At 39.1% G+C, this 17,469-nt stretch overlaps 1 protein-coding gene across 1 annotated transcript; it reads left to right on the top strand.

Moving 5' to 3' along the window:
* The first annotated feature begins 852 nt into the window (after positions 1-852).
* Positions 853-16,948, top strand: LOC139760258 (glutathione S-transferase theta-1-like). The gene is made up of 5 exons (XM_071683192.1): positions 853-1,048; positions 7,670-7,757; positions 10,062-10,212; positions 10,420-10,600; positions 16,634-16,948. The coding sequence occupies exons 1-5, from the start codon at positions 940-942 to the stop codon at positions 16,789-16,791; spliced, it is 687 nt and encodes a 228-aa protein (XP_071539293.1). The 5' UTR covers positions 853-939; the 3' UTR covers positions 16,792-16,948.
* Positions 16,949-17,469: the final 521 nt, after the last annotated feature.

The following is a 17,469-nucleotide window of genomic DNA, read 5'->3' as shown; positions in this document are numbered from 1 at the left end:
CATTACTTACTCGATCAAACCACCTCACACCACACATTGTCCTCAAACATCTCATTTCCAGCACATCCATCCTCCTGCGCACAACTCTATCCATAGCCCACGCCTCGCAACCATACAACATTGTTGGAACCTCTATTCCTTCAAACATACCCATTTTTGCTTTCCGAGATAATGTTCTCGACTTCCACACATTCTTCAAGGCTCCCAGGATTTTCGCCCCCTCCCCCACCCTATGATTCACTTCCGCTTCCATGGTTCCATCCGCTGCCAGATCCACTCCCAGATATCTAAAACACTTTACTTCCACCAGTTTTTCTCCATTCAAACTTACCTCCCAATTGACTTGACCCTCAACCCTATATATATATTCTTTCTCCCCTATCCCCTATATATACATATATATATATATATATATATATATATATATATATATATATATATATATAGAGAGAGAGAGAGAGAGAGAGAGAGAGAGAGAGAGAGAGAGAGAGAGAGAGAGAGAGAGAGAGAGAGAGAGACTTTATTTTTATCATTATGATGATTGAAAGTTTTCAAGTCTATATCGTTGGACCATCTCTTCATGTGGCGCCTTGATTAGTTATCTCGAGCTAAAACAGATAACACAACTAAGAATACCACGTTCATAATATATTATGAAATATATAAATAAAACTTAATCGCTTAAGAATATTTTCCATCCATGAATATCGTGGAAGTGAGATTAGTGAGCGGTATGTAGCTATGTGGTCGTATTTACGGCCGTGTAAGAATATAACTTTTTCTGTTGCAGTTTGATCAGTCATCCTGACGAAGGATAAGCATCACGCGTCCCTATCAGAAATAAAATAGTTACTCCTCTGCCGATAATAATCGTCGTGAGGGAGCAGCAGTAGGGTACATTCTCCCATTCATCAGTCTCTAGGAAATATAAAGATTGCAATGTTGAAGCTGTATTACGATCTGATGTCACAGCCCTCTAGAGCTGTGTACATCTTCATGAAGAGGACCAAAATACCCTTCAAGGAAATGCCCGTAGCACTTCGCAAAGGTGAAGAGATGTTTGTGTCTGTGTGTGACCAAGGCAACTCAAGTTTGTCGTCGTGAGTTTTCAAGTTATGCTTTCATGTTTTTGTATGTTATACGTTCATTTTGCAGTCTGGCAAGTAAAGGATCAGTGTGATCCACTATATTGTTTTAATATTTCCATTCCATTTTCATGATGCAAAATATTATAGTAAGGTTAATTCTCATGATTGGTGCCCCCCCCCCCCTCTCCCCATCCTAAGGCTAACAGGTTCGTATGAGTACTGTAAGCCATGTCCTCTTAGTACCGATTAGACGTTTCTTGATGGTAATAATACTCATAGTCACTTGATATCAAGTGAAATTACACAATTTTTCCATCTCTTAATCTATATGTATGTCCCTGTGTTACGGTCATTTGTTGTTCCTCGGTACTATTTCTAATATTTTCAATCTCTTTTCTCCTATTGACAGCAGGTATGAACTGCATTTTCTTCATATATAACGTTTAATAAAACTCATGTAGTCCCTAGAGAGTTAATTTCTGCCGTTGTCAGGGTGGTTGGCAATGGGGGTACATCCATTAGTATTACAGTAATTGGTGATCATAGGTTAAAAGGCATTGCTTAAATCAGTTGAGAATACTATCGATTTTACTCTGCAGTGATTCTGTATTTGCAGTGAAATCAGCTGGGAAACATGATTTTGAGCAGTGTTGAAAATACCAATATTAAGGAAGTAAGTGATAGTAGGGAGGGGTATGGAGATATGAGAAAAACTAGGGTTCTTTAGCGTGAAAATGGATGATATACGTGTAAATATCAAGAGAGTTTCGAAAATTTCATTCTGCCTCTTTCAGCAGCAGAGAATTATCACTGAAATATCCTAACCTTCATAATAGAAGCTGCTGGATCCCTTGTATTGCAGATGGTCGGCGGAGCTCATTTCGTTTGTTTGTTTACATATTTATTTTTTAGCGCAAAGTTGAATCGTGGTGACAGTGGTGTGTATATTTAAAATTCGACCAAACCACGGCTGCTGAGATAGAGTGGGTGAGGTTTTCATAGGTGCTCTCGATTTCTGCTAGTCTTTCAAGTAGTGTAGTGATGTTAATGAACCCCATACTTTTCCCCTTCTTAATCTTCCCCCCCATTATTTGTTTATAGTCAAAATTGAAGCCCTGTATAGTGACTGTGTTTATTGATTAATTTCTGTTTTGATATGATATTTATATTTATAGTAGATTATACATTTTCTGCAGTTTTACGAGTTTTATCACAATGTTTTTTTTATGTTAGCTGAGATGACATGGGCAGCTGAGGTTCAAATCAAGGCCATACCATTAATGCAATACATATATATATATATATATATATATATATATATATATATGTTGTTTCAGAAGTGGTAGAGGATGTATTGATCAGGTGTTTGAAGAATGTTTGTGAGAAATACTTAGAAAAACAGATGGACTTGTATGTACCATTTATGGATCTGGAGAAGGCATATGATACAGTTGACAGAGAGCTTTTTAGGAGGTTTTAAGAGTATATGGTGTCGGAGGGAAGTTGCTAGAAGCAGTGAAAAGTTTTTACCAAGGATGTAAGGCATGTGTACGAGTAGGAAGAAAGGAAAGTGATTGGTTAACAGTGAATGTCGGTTTGCAGTAGGGGTGCTTGATGTCTCCATGGTTGTTTTATTTGTTTATGGATGGGGTGGTTAGTGAGGTAAATGCAGAAGTTTTGGAGAGAGGGGCAAGTATGCAGTCTGTTGTGGATGAGAGAGCTTGGGAAGTGAGTCAGTTGTTATTTGCTGATGAAACAGCACTGGTGGCTGATTTAGGTAAGAAACTGCAGAAGTTGGTGACTGAGTTTGGTAAAGAGTGTGAAAGAAGAAAGTTGAGAGTAAATGTGAATAAAAGCAAGGTTATTAGGTTGAGTAGGGTTAAGGGACAAGTTAATTGGGAGGTAAGTTTGAATGGAGAAAAACTGGAAGAAGTGAAGTGTTTTGGACTTAGCAGCGGATGGAACCATGGAAGCAGAGGTGAGACACAGGGTTGGGGAGGGGGTGAAGGTTCTGGGAGCGTCGAAGAATGTATGGAAGGCGAGAACGTTATCTCGGAGAGCGAAAATGGGTATGTTTGAAGGAATAGTGGTTCCAACAATGTTATATGGTTGTGAGGCATGGGCTTTAGATAGGGTTGTGTGGAGGAGGGTGGATGTGTTGGAAGTGAAATTGTTTGAGGACAATATGTGGTGTGAGGTGGTTTGATCAAGCAAGTGATGAAAGAGTAAGAGGGATATGTAGTAATAAAAAGAGTGTGGTGGAGAGAGCAGAAGAGGGTGTGTTGAAGTGGTTTGGTCAGATGGAGAGAATGAGTGAGGAAAGATTGACAAAGAGGATATATGTGTCAGAAGTGGAGGGAAGGAGAAGCGGGAGACCAGAGGTGGAAGGATGGAGCGAAAAATATTTTGAGCAATTGGGGCTTGAACATACAGGAGGATGAAAGGCATGCAAGGAATAGATTGAATTGGAACAGTCTGGTATACTGGGGTGGACATGCTGTCAATGAACTGAACCAGGGGATGTGAAGCATCTGGGGTAAACCATGGAAAGTTTTATGGAGCCTGGATGTGGAAAGGGAGCTGTGGTTTTGGTGCATTGTACATGACAGCTAGAGACTGAATGTGAATGAATGTGGCCTTTTTTGTCCTCTCCTAGCAGTATCTCATGGGGGGGGGGGGGGCAATTTCATGCGTGGCAATGGGAATGAATGAAGGCAGCAAGTATGAATATGTATATGTGTATGTATGTCTGCGTATGTATATGTATGTATACATTGAAATGTATAGGTTTGTATATGTGCATGTGTGGACGTTTACGTATAGAGATTTGTATGTGGGTGGGTTGTGGCATTCTTTCATCTGTTTCCTTGCGCTACCTCGCTAACATAGGAGACGGCGATTAAGTATAATATAGAAATAGAAAATTATATATTTTTGAAATGTATTTATTTTACTTAGCTGCTGTCTCCCGCGTTAGTGAGGTAGCACAAGGAAAGAAACGAATGAATGGCCCAACCCTCCCACATACTCATTTATATACATAAATGCCCACATATGCACATACATATACATACATGTCTTCACCACTCTCAATCAGTACCTTCGCATATGATTTCCCTGGAATAGTCAACAAACTTGTCCCTCTGTAGTTTGAACACTCACCTTTATCCCCATTTGCCTTTGTACAATGGTACTATATGTTCTTTCCGCCAATCCTCTGGCACTCCACCATGATCCATGCATACATTGAATATCCTTACAAACCAATCAACAACACTGTCACCCCCTTTCTTAATGAATTCTACAGTACCATCCAAACTTCCCATCTTGTTGGATTTCATCTTCTGCAAAGCTTTCACTACCTCTTCTCTCTTAACCAAATCATTCTCCCAGATCCTCTTACTTTGCACACAACCCCAACCAGAACACCCTGTATCTGCCATTTTATCATCAAACACATTCAGAAAACCTCCAACATACTCCATCTCCTCACTTCATCACTAACTGTTATTACCTCCCCACTTGCCCCCTTTACTAAAGTTCCCATTTGTTCTCTTGTCTAATGCACATTATTTACCTCCCTCTGAAACCTTTTTATTCTGCCTAAAGTTCAATGATACTCATTTGCCCCATCTCTCATTCGCCTTCTTTTCCCGCCCTTCCACCTTTATCTTGACCTCCTTCCACTTTCCTTCATACATCTCCCAGTCATTTGCACTCCCTCCATGCAAGTATTGTCCAAACACCTCTCTTTTGTGTTTCACCAACAACTTTAAGATGCATGATATCAAGATACTGATTTCTAACTAGAAGGGAGACATTACGATTCATGACAGAACATAAATAACTCCACAGCTTGTAATGGAGATGAAGAGTAGCAGTGGCCAAATTTTACTACTTCATATTAATTTTATCTTTGTTTACAGCTGAACTAGCTTTAGATCAGGATTATATCTATTGCAGTTCAGTAATGAATTCCAACAAATGTTCTGAGATTGATAGACTTTGCAAGAGGTAATGCCACAAGTGGGATGTCACCTTGGATGAGGCTGTATCACCTCAGAGTTGCCCTCCTTACCCAGCTCCTGCTTGGAATGTAGCCATGAAGCTGCAAGAATCCTGTAAAAGAGGTCTTATGCATACAGAATGATAATAGTATCAATTACATTGATGATAATGAGATTAGTAATCAAGGTAATAAAACTTATATCGCTAGCATTTTTATCGTTGCCCAAAGATGGAAAATTGTTGAATAAGAAATACAGTAGTCTCTTATCTACAAAGTCATCTGCACTTTTACATAGTAGTTTTATATCATGAATGGATTATACTGAACTAATTTCGTAAATCAAGTTAACTGAGTTTGGTAAAGTGTGTGGAAGAAGAAAGTTGAGAGTAAATGTGAATAAGAGCAAGGTTATTAGGTACAGTAGGGGTGAGGGTCAAGTCAATTGGGAGGTGAGTTTGAATGGAGAAAAACTGGAGGAAGTGAAGTGTTTTAGATATCTGGGAGTGGATCTGTCAGCGGATGGAACCATGGAAGCGGAAGTGGATCATAGGGTGGGGGAGGGGGCGAAAAAATTTTGGGAGCCTTGAAAAATGTGTGGAAGTCGAGAACATTATCTCGGAAAGCAAAAATGGGTATGTTTGAGGGAATAGTGGTTCCAACAATGTTGTATGGTTGCGAGGCGTGGGCTATGGATAGAGATGTGCGCAGGAGGATGGATGTGCTGGAAATGAGATGTTTGAGGACAATGTGTGGTGTGAGGTGGTTTGATCGAGTAAGTAACGTAAGGGTAAGAGAGAGGTGTGGAAATAAAAAGAGCGTGGTTGAGAGAGCAGAAGAGGGTGTTTTGAAATGGTTTGGGCACATGGAGAGAATGAGTGAGGAGAGATTGACCAAGAGGATATATGTGTCGGAGGTGGAGGGAACGAGGAGAAGAGGGAGACCAAATTGGAGGTGGAAAGATGGAGTGAAAAAGATTTTGTGTGATCGGGGCCTGAACATGCAGGAGGGTGAAAGGAGGGCAAGAAATAGAGTGAATTGGAGTCATGTGGTATACAGGGGTTGACGTGCTGTCAGTGGATTGAAGCAAGGCATGTGAAGCGTCTGGGGTAAACCATGGAAAGCTGTGTAGGTATGTATATTTGCGTGTGTGGACGTGTGTATGTACATGTGTATGGGGGGGGGGGTTGGGCCATTTCTTTCGTCTGTTTCCTTGCGCTACCTCGCAAACGCGGGAGACAGCGACAAAGTATAAAAAAAAAAAAAAAAAAAAAAAAAAAAAAAAGTTAACGTAGGAACTTGTCTTAGTTTTTAGCTGTTTGAATTAAACTTTTAATTGTTTCATATATGGATAAAACCCCTTTTTACTGCAGAACATGGTTTTAAGCTGTATAGACAAAAACTATGGAGTAGCAGCAGAATTATTTTATTCTATTTTTCATAGAAGTTAGGTTATATCTGTTGAATCTTTAACAGATACTTTGGTATGCACTGTACTGATATGTAGACTTTGGGTTTTTTAAAAGTAGGTTTATTAATTATTGATATCTGTAGAATTAGTTTTCTTGGAAGTCCTACAGTAATAAAACGTCTCCTGTTGGCTTCATAAGCATGGTAGATTGAAATTAATATTATTAATATAAAGTGCATTGAATACAATTCTTTAGATAAATCATTGAAAACATATAGGGCCTGAAACTAACTTACCACCTATAACTATTAGAAACATTATGGATGCTACAGTTGAGAAATTATGAAAGTCACCACACACATATCTGCAAAACGTAACAAAGCTGCAAAGTTGTATTTACTTTTTCTAGTAAAAATCAAAAAACCATGTTTGTTTGTAAAAAGTTTTGATATGGATTTTTCCAACTAAAATCATACTTACAGTTGGTATCACAACATTTTCAACATTTATTTCCTGGTTTTAGGTCATTTTTATTGACAAATGACCACCTGTCCATTATATATACTTTTTTTCTCATAATTACTTGAAATTCAACATAATACCCTTTTTTTTTTAAGAAGTTCTCCATAAATGAGAATTTCAATGAATACTGAATATTTCTTGTGCTTGACACAATATCCACCAGTGGTATGTCATTCAGTTTATAAAGTGGAGTAACTGATAATGTTTATCACTGTCACTACAACTTCACATTCAGACATGGAGATAACTTGTTTCATGCTTGCTTGGCTTCTGTCATAGCAAAGTCATTAGCTAATAGATAAACAGGTTAGATTATCTTGTTACTAATATGAAGTTGTATTATGAATTAATGTCACAGCCATCAAGAGCTAACAACATTTCTTTTAAGTCATGCCAATTGAATCTGCTGGTAGGTAAGATGAAAAGATGTAGTTCCTTGATGCATGCAGGTTGATTAACAAAGTTATATCATAAGTAATTACTTATGAGTAAATGAAAGACTGTCTTTGTTAAGGAAGAATTTCTGAACCTATATGTTTGGTACAGTTTCATAATCTTGATGGCATTAGTAGGCTTGTTGAGTCATCTCAGTATTTGTGCACTTTATAGCATAGTAATGTATTCCTTTCTCCTTTTCAATAGGTGAACACCGAACAGAGGAATACACTGCTATCAACCCATTTCAGCTAGTGCCAGCAATTGATGATAATGGTTTCAAGTTAACAGAAAGGTGAGTCAAATTTAAATCTTTATGAAATTACATTTTCCCATATAAATGTATATTTAAGGTATTTTTGTATAATTTATTCAATGATATATGCTTTTACATGTAGGTTTTAGAGATTTTGGTTTATGATAATTTTTGGGCATTGATAAGGTTATTTCAAACCAAAATTTCTGATCTGTGGAGGTAGAAGACCATCTTAAAAGACAGTGTAAGGTATAATTAAGGTATAACTAAACCAACCTTCCATCTCAGTTTCCAACTCACCAGACTTACACCCATCAGAAACCACATGCCCAAGGCAAACAAGTCACTCTCCTGCTCATGCTTTGGATATCACCCAACAAAACAACACTGGATGTGCCATTTCACCATATTCCAAGGCCCTTCATGCTCATGATGCAGCTCCCATAAAGAGAACACTTAGCACTTAGCAATCAGTTGCCCTGCACTCTCTTTACATTAGAACACTTTATGACCTTGCTTCCTGAGTACTGCAGGAACCTCATAACGATTAAAGAAACCATTCCTGTTGCAACCCAGCCACACAGGAAATAGCATCACTACCCCATCTTCAGTGAGGTAGTTCCAGGAAAACAGACGAAAAAGGCCACATTTGTTCACACAGTCTCTAGCTGTCATGTGTAATGCAATGAAACCACAGTGAGGGGGGGCTGGAAATCCTCCCCTCTCATTTTTAATTTTCCAAAAGAAGAAACAAAGAAGGGGGTCAAGTGGGGATATTCCCTCTAAGGCTCAGTCCTCTGTTCTTAATGCTATGTTGTTGATGTGGGAAATAGTGAATATGTGTGAAATTATATATATATATTTTTTTTCATATACATTTGTCTTTTCTCGTGTTAGTGAGGTGGCATCAAGAACAGAGGATTGAGCTTTAAGAGGGAAAATCCTCACTTGGCCCCCTTCTCTGTTCCTTCTTTTGGAAATGTTAAAACTGAAGGGAAAGACTTCCAGCACCCTTCTCCAACCCCTTTCTACGACATGCAGGGAATATGTGTGTGTGTATGTATGTGTGTGTGTGTGAGTGGATGGGAGTTTCTTCATCTGTTTCTTGGTGATAGCTCGCTGGTGTGGGATGCTGCAATCAAGTATAATAAAAGAAATAAGAGAAAAAAATAACTAATTTTTTATGCTGACATCCTTTTCAACCATTCAAAGAGTACAGGTATACCACTGATTTTTGGGCACTCTTGCTTCCAAAGCCTTGCCGGACCAACCATGGTCACGTAATAATAATTCATCAACATACCTCTAACCCACTAATTATACATCTCCCATTTGTCTGGACTGCTAGAAATTTGAATTAAACAAATATTAAATGTTTGAGCACTCTAAGATGGTAAGTCTGTCCTTAGATTGTTTGAATCCTGTGAGGTCTTTTTTGTCCTCTGTTGTTAGTGTTTTCCTAGGTGTGCATTGCCAGAATAATGCAGCTTTGTCTGCATTATACACCTGCTCAGGACTAAGGTGCTTGTCAGCTGCGAGTTTCACAAATTCGTCCACGGACTTGGCAGCTCCTTTGTGGTTTGTAGACCGCTTTTCTCCACACATTTTATTCATGGAAATTCCATGATGCTTCTTGAGTCTTTGAAGCCATCCTTTGTTGTAATTTAAGTTCTTTATGGAACAACTTATCCTGATAAATCCACTCCATCACTCCAATGCATGTTGAAACCATTCCATCATCACTCGATTGTGCTCAGTACTCTTACCATCTTTCATAGTTTTTCTAATCATCATTTGCTTTTTGGAATTGCTGTCTGCATAGAATTTCAATATTTTCTCCCTTTGCTTCTTTGTATCATAAACAGTTGATGAACCAATACTGTAGATGTCACACAGCTTATGCACCGAAACACTATGGTCCATTTTTTTTCAACAATTCTACTTTATCTTGGATCGATATGGACTGGTGTTTACATTTGACACTGTGACTGACACTCTCATATGTCTTAGAAGCCATAGCTAGGGTTAAATTTAAGCAGAATGAGCTAAGAATCTCCCAGAATTGTGGTATCACCACCAACAGGTGCAGTGTAAAGAATGTAAATATGCGCACCCTACACACAACGCCATCTGTGGCTGCCCAGTAAACTAGTCTGGTGGCTGTGGTAATTTCAGATTCCCTCACATAATTTTGTCTGGACTAAAGGAGGTGCCTAACCATCAGTTGCTGGAAATTCGATGGTGTACCTGTACTTGAATTACTGGATGGTAGACTTCAAATATTGAATGTTGATTTTTATTACAATAATTTAAGATGTACAGTAAGTTGATTTTATCTTACAGCGTTGCTATTTTTCGATACCTGTCTCGTGAGCATAAAAGTGCGCAGCAGTGGTATCCCATGGACTCCAGGACTCAGGCACGAGTAGATGAGTATCTTGAGTGGCAGCACGTGAACACTCGCTTACAGTGTGCAATGTTCTTTCAGCACAAGGTACAAATGCACAATGCTGTAAATATGTTTATATGATACTGCATTATCTGTTGTAATTTGAAATGTATTTTATATTAGTTTATCCTTGATTTCTTGATGCCTCATTTGATTTATTCCTCAAAGTAGCAGCTTTTCATAAAGGAAATTTGTAAGAGGTGTTTGGTTTCCCCTCTTACTTAGTTTTTTGTTATATTTATTTTCTTCCAGTTTTTGCGGCCAAAGATGATGGGGATGGAAGTAAACACCAAAAAAGTGGCAGAATTCCAGGGTCGTATGGAGACAGTCCTTGACCAGTTTGAGACAATATGGCTTAAGGATCGACCATTCATCGCAGGGAATGAGGTCACAGTTGCTGATCTCCTTGCAGCATGTGAATTAGAACAACCCAGTAAGTTTTCATTCTTATCCTCTTAAAATATTTTATTAGTATTTATTTACAAAATCAAAATTTTCTGAGGTGCAGTAGAAGTGCTTAAAACATTTCCTAAAGATTTTTTATGTTATTGTAGGAGTCTTGAAATAGAGCACTTTTTTCAATTTTAAGTTTTAAGGTAGGAAATAGCTGTAATATGAAAAGACAGAAGGACCTTCAAACAACTTGATACTTCAAGTTCTTAAGAAAGATTAATGATAAATTGGTTCCAGTTAACGTTAGGGTTGCAAGCATGGAAAGTGCAGCTCTAAATGGGATGGCTGAAAGCAAATAATTTTTTTTGTAGGAACTCATGTATTAAGGCTGGTTCCATACCTCAGAAACTAAATTGGGAAAACTTTCTACTCTAACAACAAACTATGTTGACATACACTACAGGTCTGGATTTGTCCTCTCTGCCACCTTTAGGCCATTTTTAGAAAGTCACCCTACTCACACCTAAACTCTATGCCATTGTAAACTGAACAGATTGAGTGTTAGATTTTAATCTTCAGAATTTACTGGGGATAGGGGAGAAAGACTTCTTCCTACACATTCCTCACGTGTCGTAGAAGGCGACTAAAGAGGACAGGAGAGGGGGCTGGAAGCCCTCCCCTCCTTGTATTTTAAATTTATGTAAGGGGAAACAGAAGAAGGAGTCACGTGGGGAGTGCTCATCCTCTTCAAAGGCTCAGATTGGGGTGTCTAAATGTGTGTGGATGTAACCAAGATGAGAAAAAAGGAGAGATAGGTAGTATGTTTGAGGAAAGGAACCTGGATGTTTTGGCTCTGAGTGAAATGAAGCTCAAGGGTAAAGAGGAAGAGTGGTTTGGGAATGTCTTGGGAGTAAAGTCAGGGGTGAGTAAGAGGACAAGAGCAAGGGAAGGAGTAGCACTACTCCTGAAACAGGAGTGGTGGGAGTATGTAATAGAGTGCAAGAAAGTAAACTCTAGATTGATATGGGTAAAATTGAAAGTTAATGGAGTGAGATGGGTGATTATTGGTGCATATGCACCTGGGCATGAGAAGAAAGATAATGATAGGCAAGTGTTTTGGGAACAGCTGAGTGAGTGTGTTAGTAGTTTTGATGCACGAGACCGGGTTATAGTGATGGGTGATTTTAATGCAAAGGTGAGTAATGTGGCAGTTGAGGGAATAATTGGTGTACATGGGGTGTTCAGTGTTGTAAGTGGAAATAGTGAAGAGCTTGTAGATTTATGTGCTGAAAAAGGACTGGTGATTGGGAATACCTGGTTTAAAAAGAGTGATATACATAAGTATATGTATGTAAGTAGGAGAGATGGCCAAAGAGCGTTATTGGATTATGTGTTACTTGATAGGCACGTGAAAGAGAGACTTTTGGATGTTAATGTGCTGAGAGGTGCAACTGGAGGGATGTCTGATCATTATCTTGTGGAGGCGAACGTGAAGATTTGTAGAGGTTTTCAGAAAAGAAGAGAGAATGTTGGGGTGAAGAGAGTGGTGAGAGTAAGTGAGCTTGGGAAGGAGACTTGTGTGTGGAAGTACCAGGAGGGACTGAGTTCAGAATGGAAAAAGGTGAGAACAAAGGACGTAAGGGGAGTGGGGGAGGAATTGGATGTATTTAGGGAAGCAGTGATGACTTGCGCAAAAGATGCTTGTGACATGAGAAGCGTGGGAGGTGGGCAGATTAGAAAAGGTAGTGAGTGGTGGGATGAAGAAGTAAGATTATTAGTGAAAGAGAAGAAAGAGGCATTTGAACAATTTTTGCAGGGAAATAATGCAAATGAGTGGGAGATGTATAAAAGAAAGAGGCAGGAAGTCAAGAGAAAGGTGCAAGAGGTGAAAAAGAGGGCAAATGAGAGTTGGGGTGAGAGAGTATTATTAAGTTTTAGCGAGAATAAAAAGATGTTTTGGAAGGAGGTAAATAAAGTGCGTAAGAAAAGGGAACAAATGGGAACTTCATTGAAGGGGGCTAATGGGGAGGTGATAACAAGTAGTGGTGATTACTGTAAGAAGGAGATGGAGTGAGTGTTTTGAAGGTTTGTTGAATGTGTTTGATGATAGAGTGGCAGATATAGGGTGCTTTGGTCGAGGTGGTGTGCAAAGTGAGAGGATTAGGGAAAATGATTTGGTAAACAGAGAAGAGGTAGTAAAAGCTTTGCGGAAGATGAAAGCCAGCAAGGCAGCGGGTTTGGATGGTGTTGCAGTGGAATTTATTAAAAAAGGGGGTGACTGTATTGTTGACTGGTTGGTAAGGTTATTTAATGTATGTATGACTCATGGTGAAGTGCCTGAGGATTGGAGGAATGCTTGCATAGTGCCATTGTACAAAGGCAAAGGGGATAAGAGTGAGTGCTCAAATTACAGAGGTATAAGTTTGTTGAGTATTCCTGGTAAATTATATGGGAGGGTATTGATTGGGAGGGTGAATGCATGTACAGAGCATCAGATTGGGGAAGAGCAGTGTGGTTTCAGAAGTGGTAGAGGATGTGTGGATCAGGTGTTTGCTTTGAAGAATGCATGTGAGAAGAACTTAGAAAAGCAAATGGATTTGTATGTAACACTTATGTATCTGGAGAAGGCATATGATAGAGTTGATAGAGATGCTCTGTGGAAGGTATTAAAAATATATGGTGTGGGGGGCAAGTTGTTAGAAGCAGTGAAAAGTTTATATTGAGGATGTAATGCTTGCATACGTCTAGGAAGAGAAGAAAGTGATTGGTTCTCATTGAATGTTGATTTGCAGCAGGGGTGTGTGATGTCTCCATGGTTGTTTAATTTGTTTATGGATGGGGTTGTTAGGGAGGTGAATGCAAGAGTTTTGGAAAGAGGGGCAAGTATGCAGTCTGTTGTGGATGAGAGAGAGCATGGGAAGTGAGTCAGTTGTTGTTCGCTGATGATACAGCACTGGTGGCTGATTCGTATGAGAAACTGCCGAAGCTGGTGACTGAGTTTGGTAAAGTGTGTGAAAGAAGAAAGCTGAGAGTAATTGTGAATAAGAGCAAGGTTATTAGGTTGAGTAGGGTTGAGGGACAAGTCAATTGGGAGGTAAGTTTGAATGGAGAAAAACTGGAGGAAGTGAAGTGTTTTAGATATCTGGGAGTGGATTTGGCAGCGGATGGAACCATGGAAGTGGAAGTGAATCATAGGTTGAGGGAGGGGGCGAAAGTTCAGGGAGCGTTGAAGAATGTGTGGAAATTGAGAACATTATCTCGGAAAGCAAAATGGGTATGTTTGATGGAATAGTGGTTCCAACAATGTTATATGTTTGCGAGGCGTGGGCTATAGATAGAGTTGTGCGCAGGAGGGTGGATGTGCTGGAAATGAGATGTATGAGGACAATATGTGGTGTGAGGTGGTTTGATTGAGTAAGTAATAATAGGGTAAGAGAGATGTGTGGTAATAAAGAGTGTGGTTGAGAGAGCAGAAGAGGATGTTTTGAAATGGTTTGGTTACATGAAGAGAAAGAGTGAGGAAAGATTGACCAGAAGGATATATGTGTCAGAGGTGGAGTTAACGAGGAGAAGTGGGAGACCCTGTAGGAGGTGGAAAGATGGAATGAAAAAGAATTTGAGTGATTGGGACCTGAACATGCAGGAGGGTTAAAGGCGTGCAAGTAATAGAGTGAATTGGAACGATGTGGTATACCAAGGTTGATGTGCTGTCAACGGATTGAACCAGGGCGTGTGAAGCATCTGGGGTAAACCATGGAAAGTTCTGTTGGGCCTGGATGTGGAAAGGGAGCTGTTGTTTCAGTCCATTATTACATGACAGTTAGAGACTGAGTGTGAACAAATGTGGCCTTTGTTGTCTTTTCCTAGCGCTACCTCGCGTACATGCGGGGGGAGGGGGTTGTTATTTCATGTGTGGCAGGGTGGCGATGGGAATGAATAAAGGCGGACACTTTGAATTATGTACATGTGTATCTATGTATATGTTTGTGTGTATATATATATATGTATACGTTGAGATGTATAGGTATGTATATTTGCGTGTGTGAACGTGTATGTATATACATGTGTGTGTGGATGGGTTGGGCCATTCTTTCGTCTGTTTCCTTGCGTTACCTTGCTAATGCGGGAGACAGTGACAAAGTGAAATAAATGAATAAATATGAACATGCATGAGGGTGAAAGGCATGCAAGGAATAGAGTGAATTGGAATGATGTGGTATACCAGGGTCGATGTGTTGTCAGTGGATTGAACCAGGTCATGTGAAGCGTCTGGGGTAAACCATGGAAAGTTTTGTTGGGCCTGGATGTGGAAAGGAACTGTGGTTTCAATGCATTTTACATGACAGCTAGAGACTGAGTGTGAATGAATGTGGCCTTTGTTGTCTTTTCCTAGTGCTACCTCGTGCTCATGCGGGGGAAGGGGGTTGTCATTTCATGTGTGGGAGGGTGGTGACGGAAATGAGTAAAGGCAGTGAGTATGAATTATGTACATGTGTATATATGTATATGTCTGTTTATGTATATTTATGTATATATTGAAATGTATGGGTATGCATATGCGCGTGTGTGGACATGTATGTATATACATGTGTACGTGGGTGGATTGGGCCATTCTTTCATCTGTTTCTTTGTGCTACCTCACTAAAGCGGGAGACAGCGACAAAGTATAATAAAAAATAAATAATTTTTTCTTCATACTTATGCATGTCAAATTACTTTCCTAAGCTAAGGCTCAGTTAGTCTGTTTGGAAATCCAGCCATACACGTACAGCACATACATGAATGTCATTTTGATAATGTATAGTACATTATATGTAATGTAAATGCTTGCCAGATATGGTTATGAATCTTATGTACTGAAGTGGGCTGAATTATTGGTGTGACTGGCAGAGATAGGTACTTGAAACAGCAGGATCATCCATAGTTGAACTTGTAGATAGATGAATCTGTATGTATATGTTTCTGTGACTTCTTTTGCTGGTCCAGTCTGGTCTTCATGAATTTACCCAAATGTTGTTTGTCTCATTATTTTTATTTTTGTAGATGAATATCTTTGTTAAGATTGATAGCGTCAGCCATCAACCTAATCACTTGGGAAATGCCACCTTTCTTACGATTAGCCTTGTTGAAAGTAGCCATTACTTCTTCAATAAGCCGGAAAGCCTTTGACATTTGTTTTGGTTTTATCATGTATTTTTTTTCAGTGTGGGGGATGAGCCAAGTGCTAACCCAGTGTCCATTGCTTATTCACCTGCATATAAATGGTTGTAAACATTTAATTTCACCCAGTGTGTTATTCTTTATCATGATTTCTTACTAGTGCAAGGCTCACTTTTATTTTTGTGAGCCACACAGATACAAGGGTAGCATAAGGAGATCTTGAGTGGTATGACAGAAAGTGTAAGCACAGAGTTGTTTGCTTGTCACCTGATACAAAATTGACCTCACTTAATGATTTAGAAGTAGAACTTCACAACTTGGATTCAATCCCTCATTGGTAGAGGGCATGAAAGCATAACTGCATTAATTGTGTTGTTGTTATACAAGGCATTCTTGTATGTGTAATCTCTTCATATTTAAAATTTGGTAAACGCTTGAAGCTGATTACTGTATTTAAAGGGATTTGAAGTTCACACTGTTAACACCATTCACATTCTTTGTGATGCGTTGCTCAGTTGCATGGCTGTCCAGTATTAGGTTACTTTTTCAATTTATTTTATGCTGTCTGAGAGGAGGGAAAAAAAAAAGTTTTTGACATTCAGAATCTGTTTCTATTCATTACTCTAACTAGTCGACATGCTATCAATAGACTGAATTAGGGCATGTGAAGCATCTGGGGTAAGCCATTTAAAGGTTTGCGAAGCCTGGTTGTGGATAAGGAGCTGTGGTTTCAGTTGATTGCACATGATATAGAGAATGGATGTGGCCATTCTTTGTCTGTTCCTGGCATTACCTTGCTAATGTGAGAAACGGTAGTCATATATGAAAAGAAAAAACTTGTATGTATTGTACATAATTCAACGCTTCCATATTCAGCCCTTTCTGTAGTGTAATAATTAATGGTTTATTTCAGGTATGGCTGGGTATGATGTTTGTGAGGGAAGGCCACTGCTTACTGCTTGGTTTGGGCGTGTGAAAGAAGCCTTCCAGCCTCACTACGATGAGGCTCATAATTTTGTTTATCATGTGCGAGACAAATTTGGAGGCAAAGCTCCTGAAGCAAAGCTCTAGAATTAGCATCTATCATTTCATCTTAAAAGGTGGTTATTGGATGGGTGTTATATCTCTTCATTTTTACCACAACTAGCCTCATAGCCGAGTTGTACATAGTATCTGCTGAACTTATGATGACATTTATTCATCTCAATTAAAAGGTATGGTTTGGTGTTGAAGACTGTTATTTCAGTTCTTCAAGTAGAACCTTCCTACTCCTTCCAGTTCAATTGAATGTTATCCTCTTGGAATGGAAAATCTGTAAATAGAATTTCAAGGAATATACAAACTATCGGTAAGCATTAGAAAATTAATTAATTCATATGCAGCAGTAATCAGCAGTAGAGTATTATTGTTCAGTACTACAAGGTGCTTTTTTTTTTATTTGTATAATAGATTCATATATATATTATGCAGATATGCATATTGTTCAGAGAGGATGAGCATCAGCACTGTAGAGCATTCTAGGGAAAGTGTACAGGAGAAATAGTAGTTTTAAAGTGAGGAAGATACACAGAGTGCAGGTTGAGTGAAGAACATTGGGGTTAAAGGAAAGGTAGAGGATGCACAGATCAGTATTTCTCTGTGAAGGTCATAAGGGAGAGGTTTTTGGGTTTCATGGACCAAGAAAAGGCACATGATAAAGTGTAATGGAATGCATTGTGAGAGGTAGTGAAAATTTTGTGGTGTAGATGA

This window comes from Panulirus ornatus, chromosome 36 (assembly GCF_036320965.1).
Source record: "Panulirus ornatus isolate Po-2019 chromosome 36, ASM3632096v1, whole genome shotgun sequence".
Taxonomy (NCBI): domain Eukaryota; kingdom Metazoa; phylum Arthropoda; class Malacostraca; order Decapoda; family Palinuridae; genus Panulirus; species Panulirus ornatus.
The sequence above is the reverse complement of the archived record's forward strand: the minus strand, read 5'-3'. Positions and strand labels throughout refer to the sequence as shown.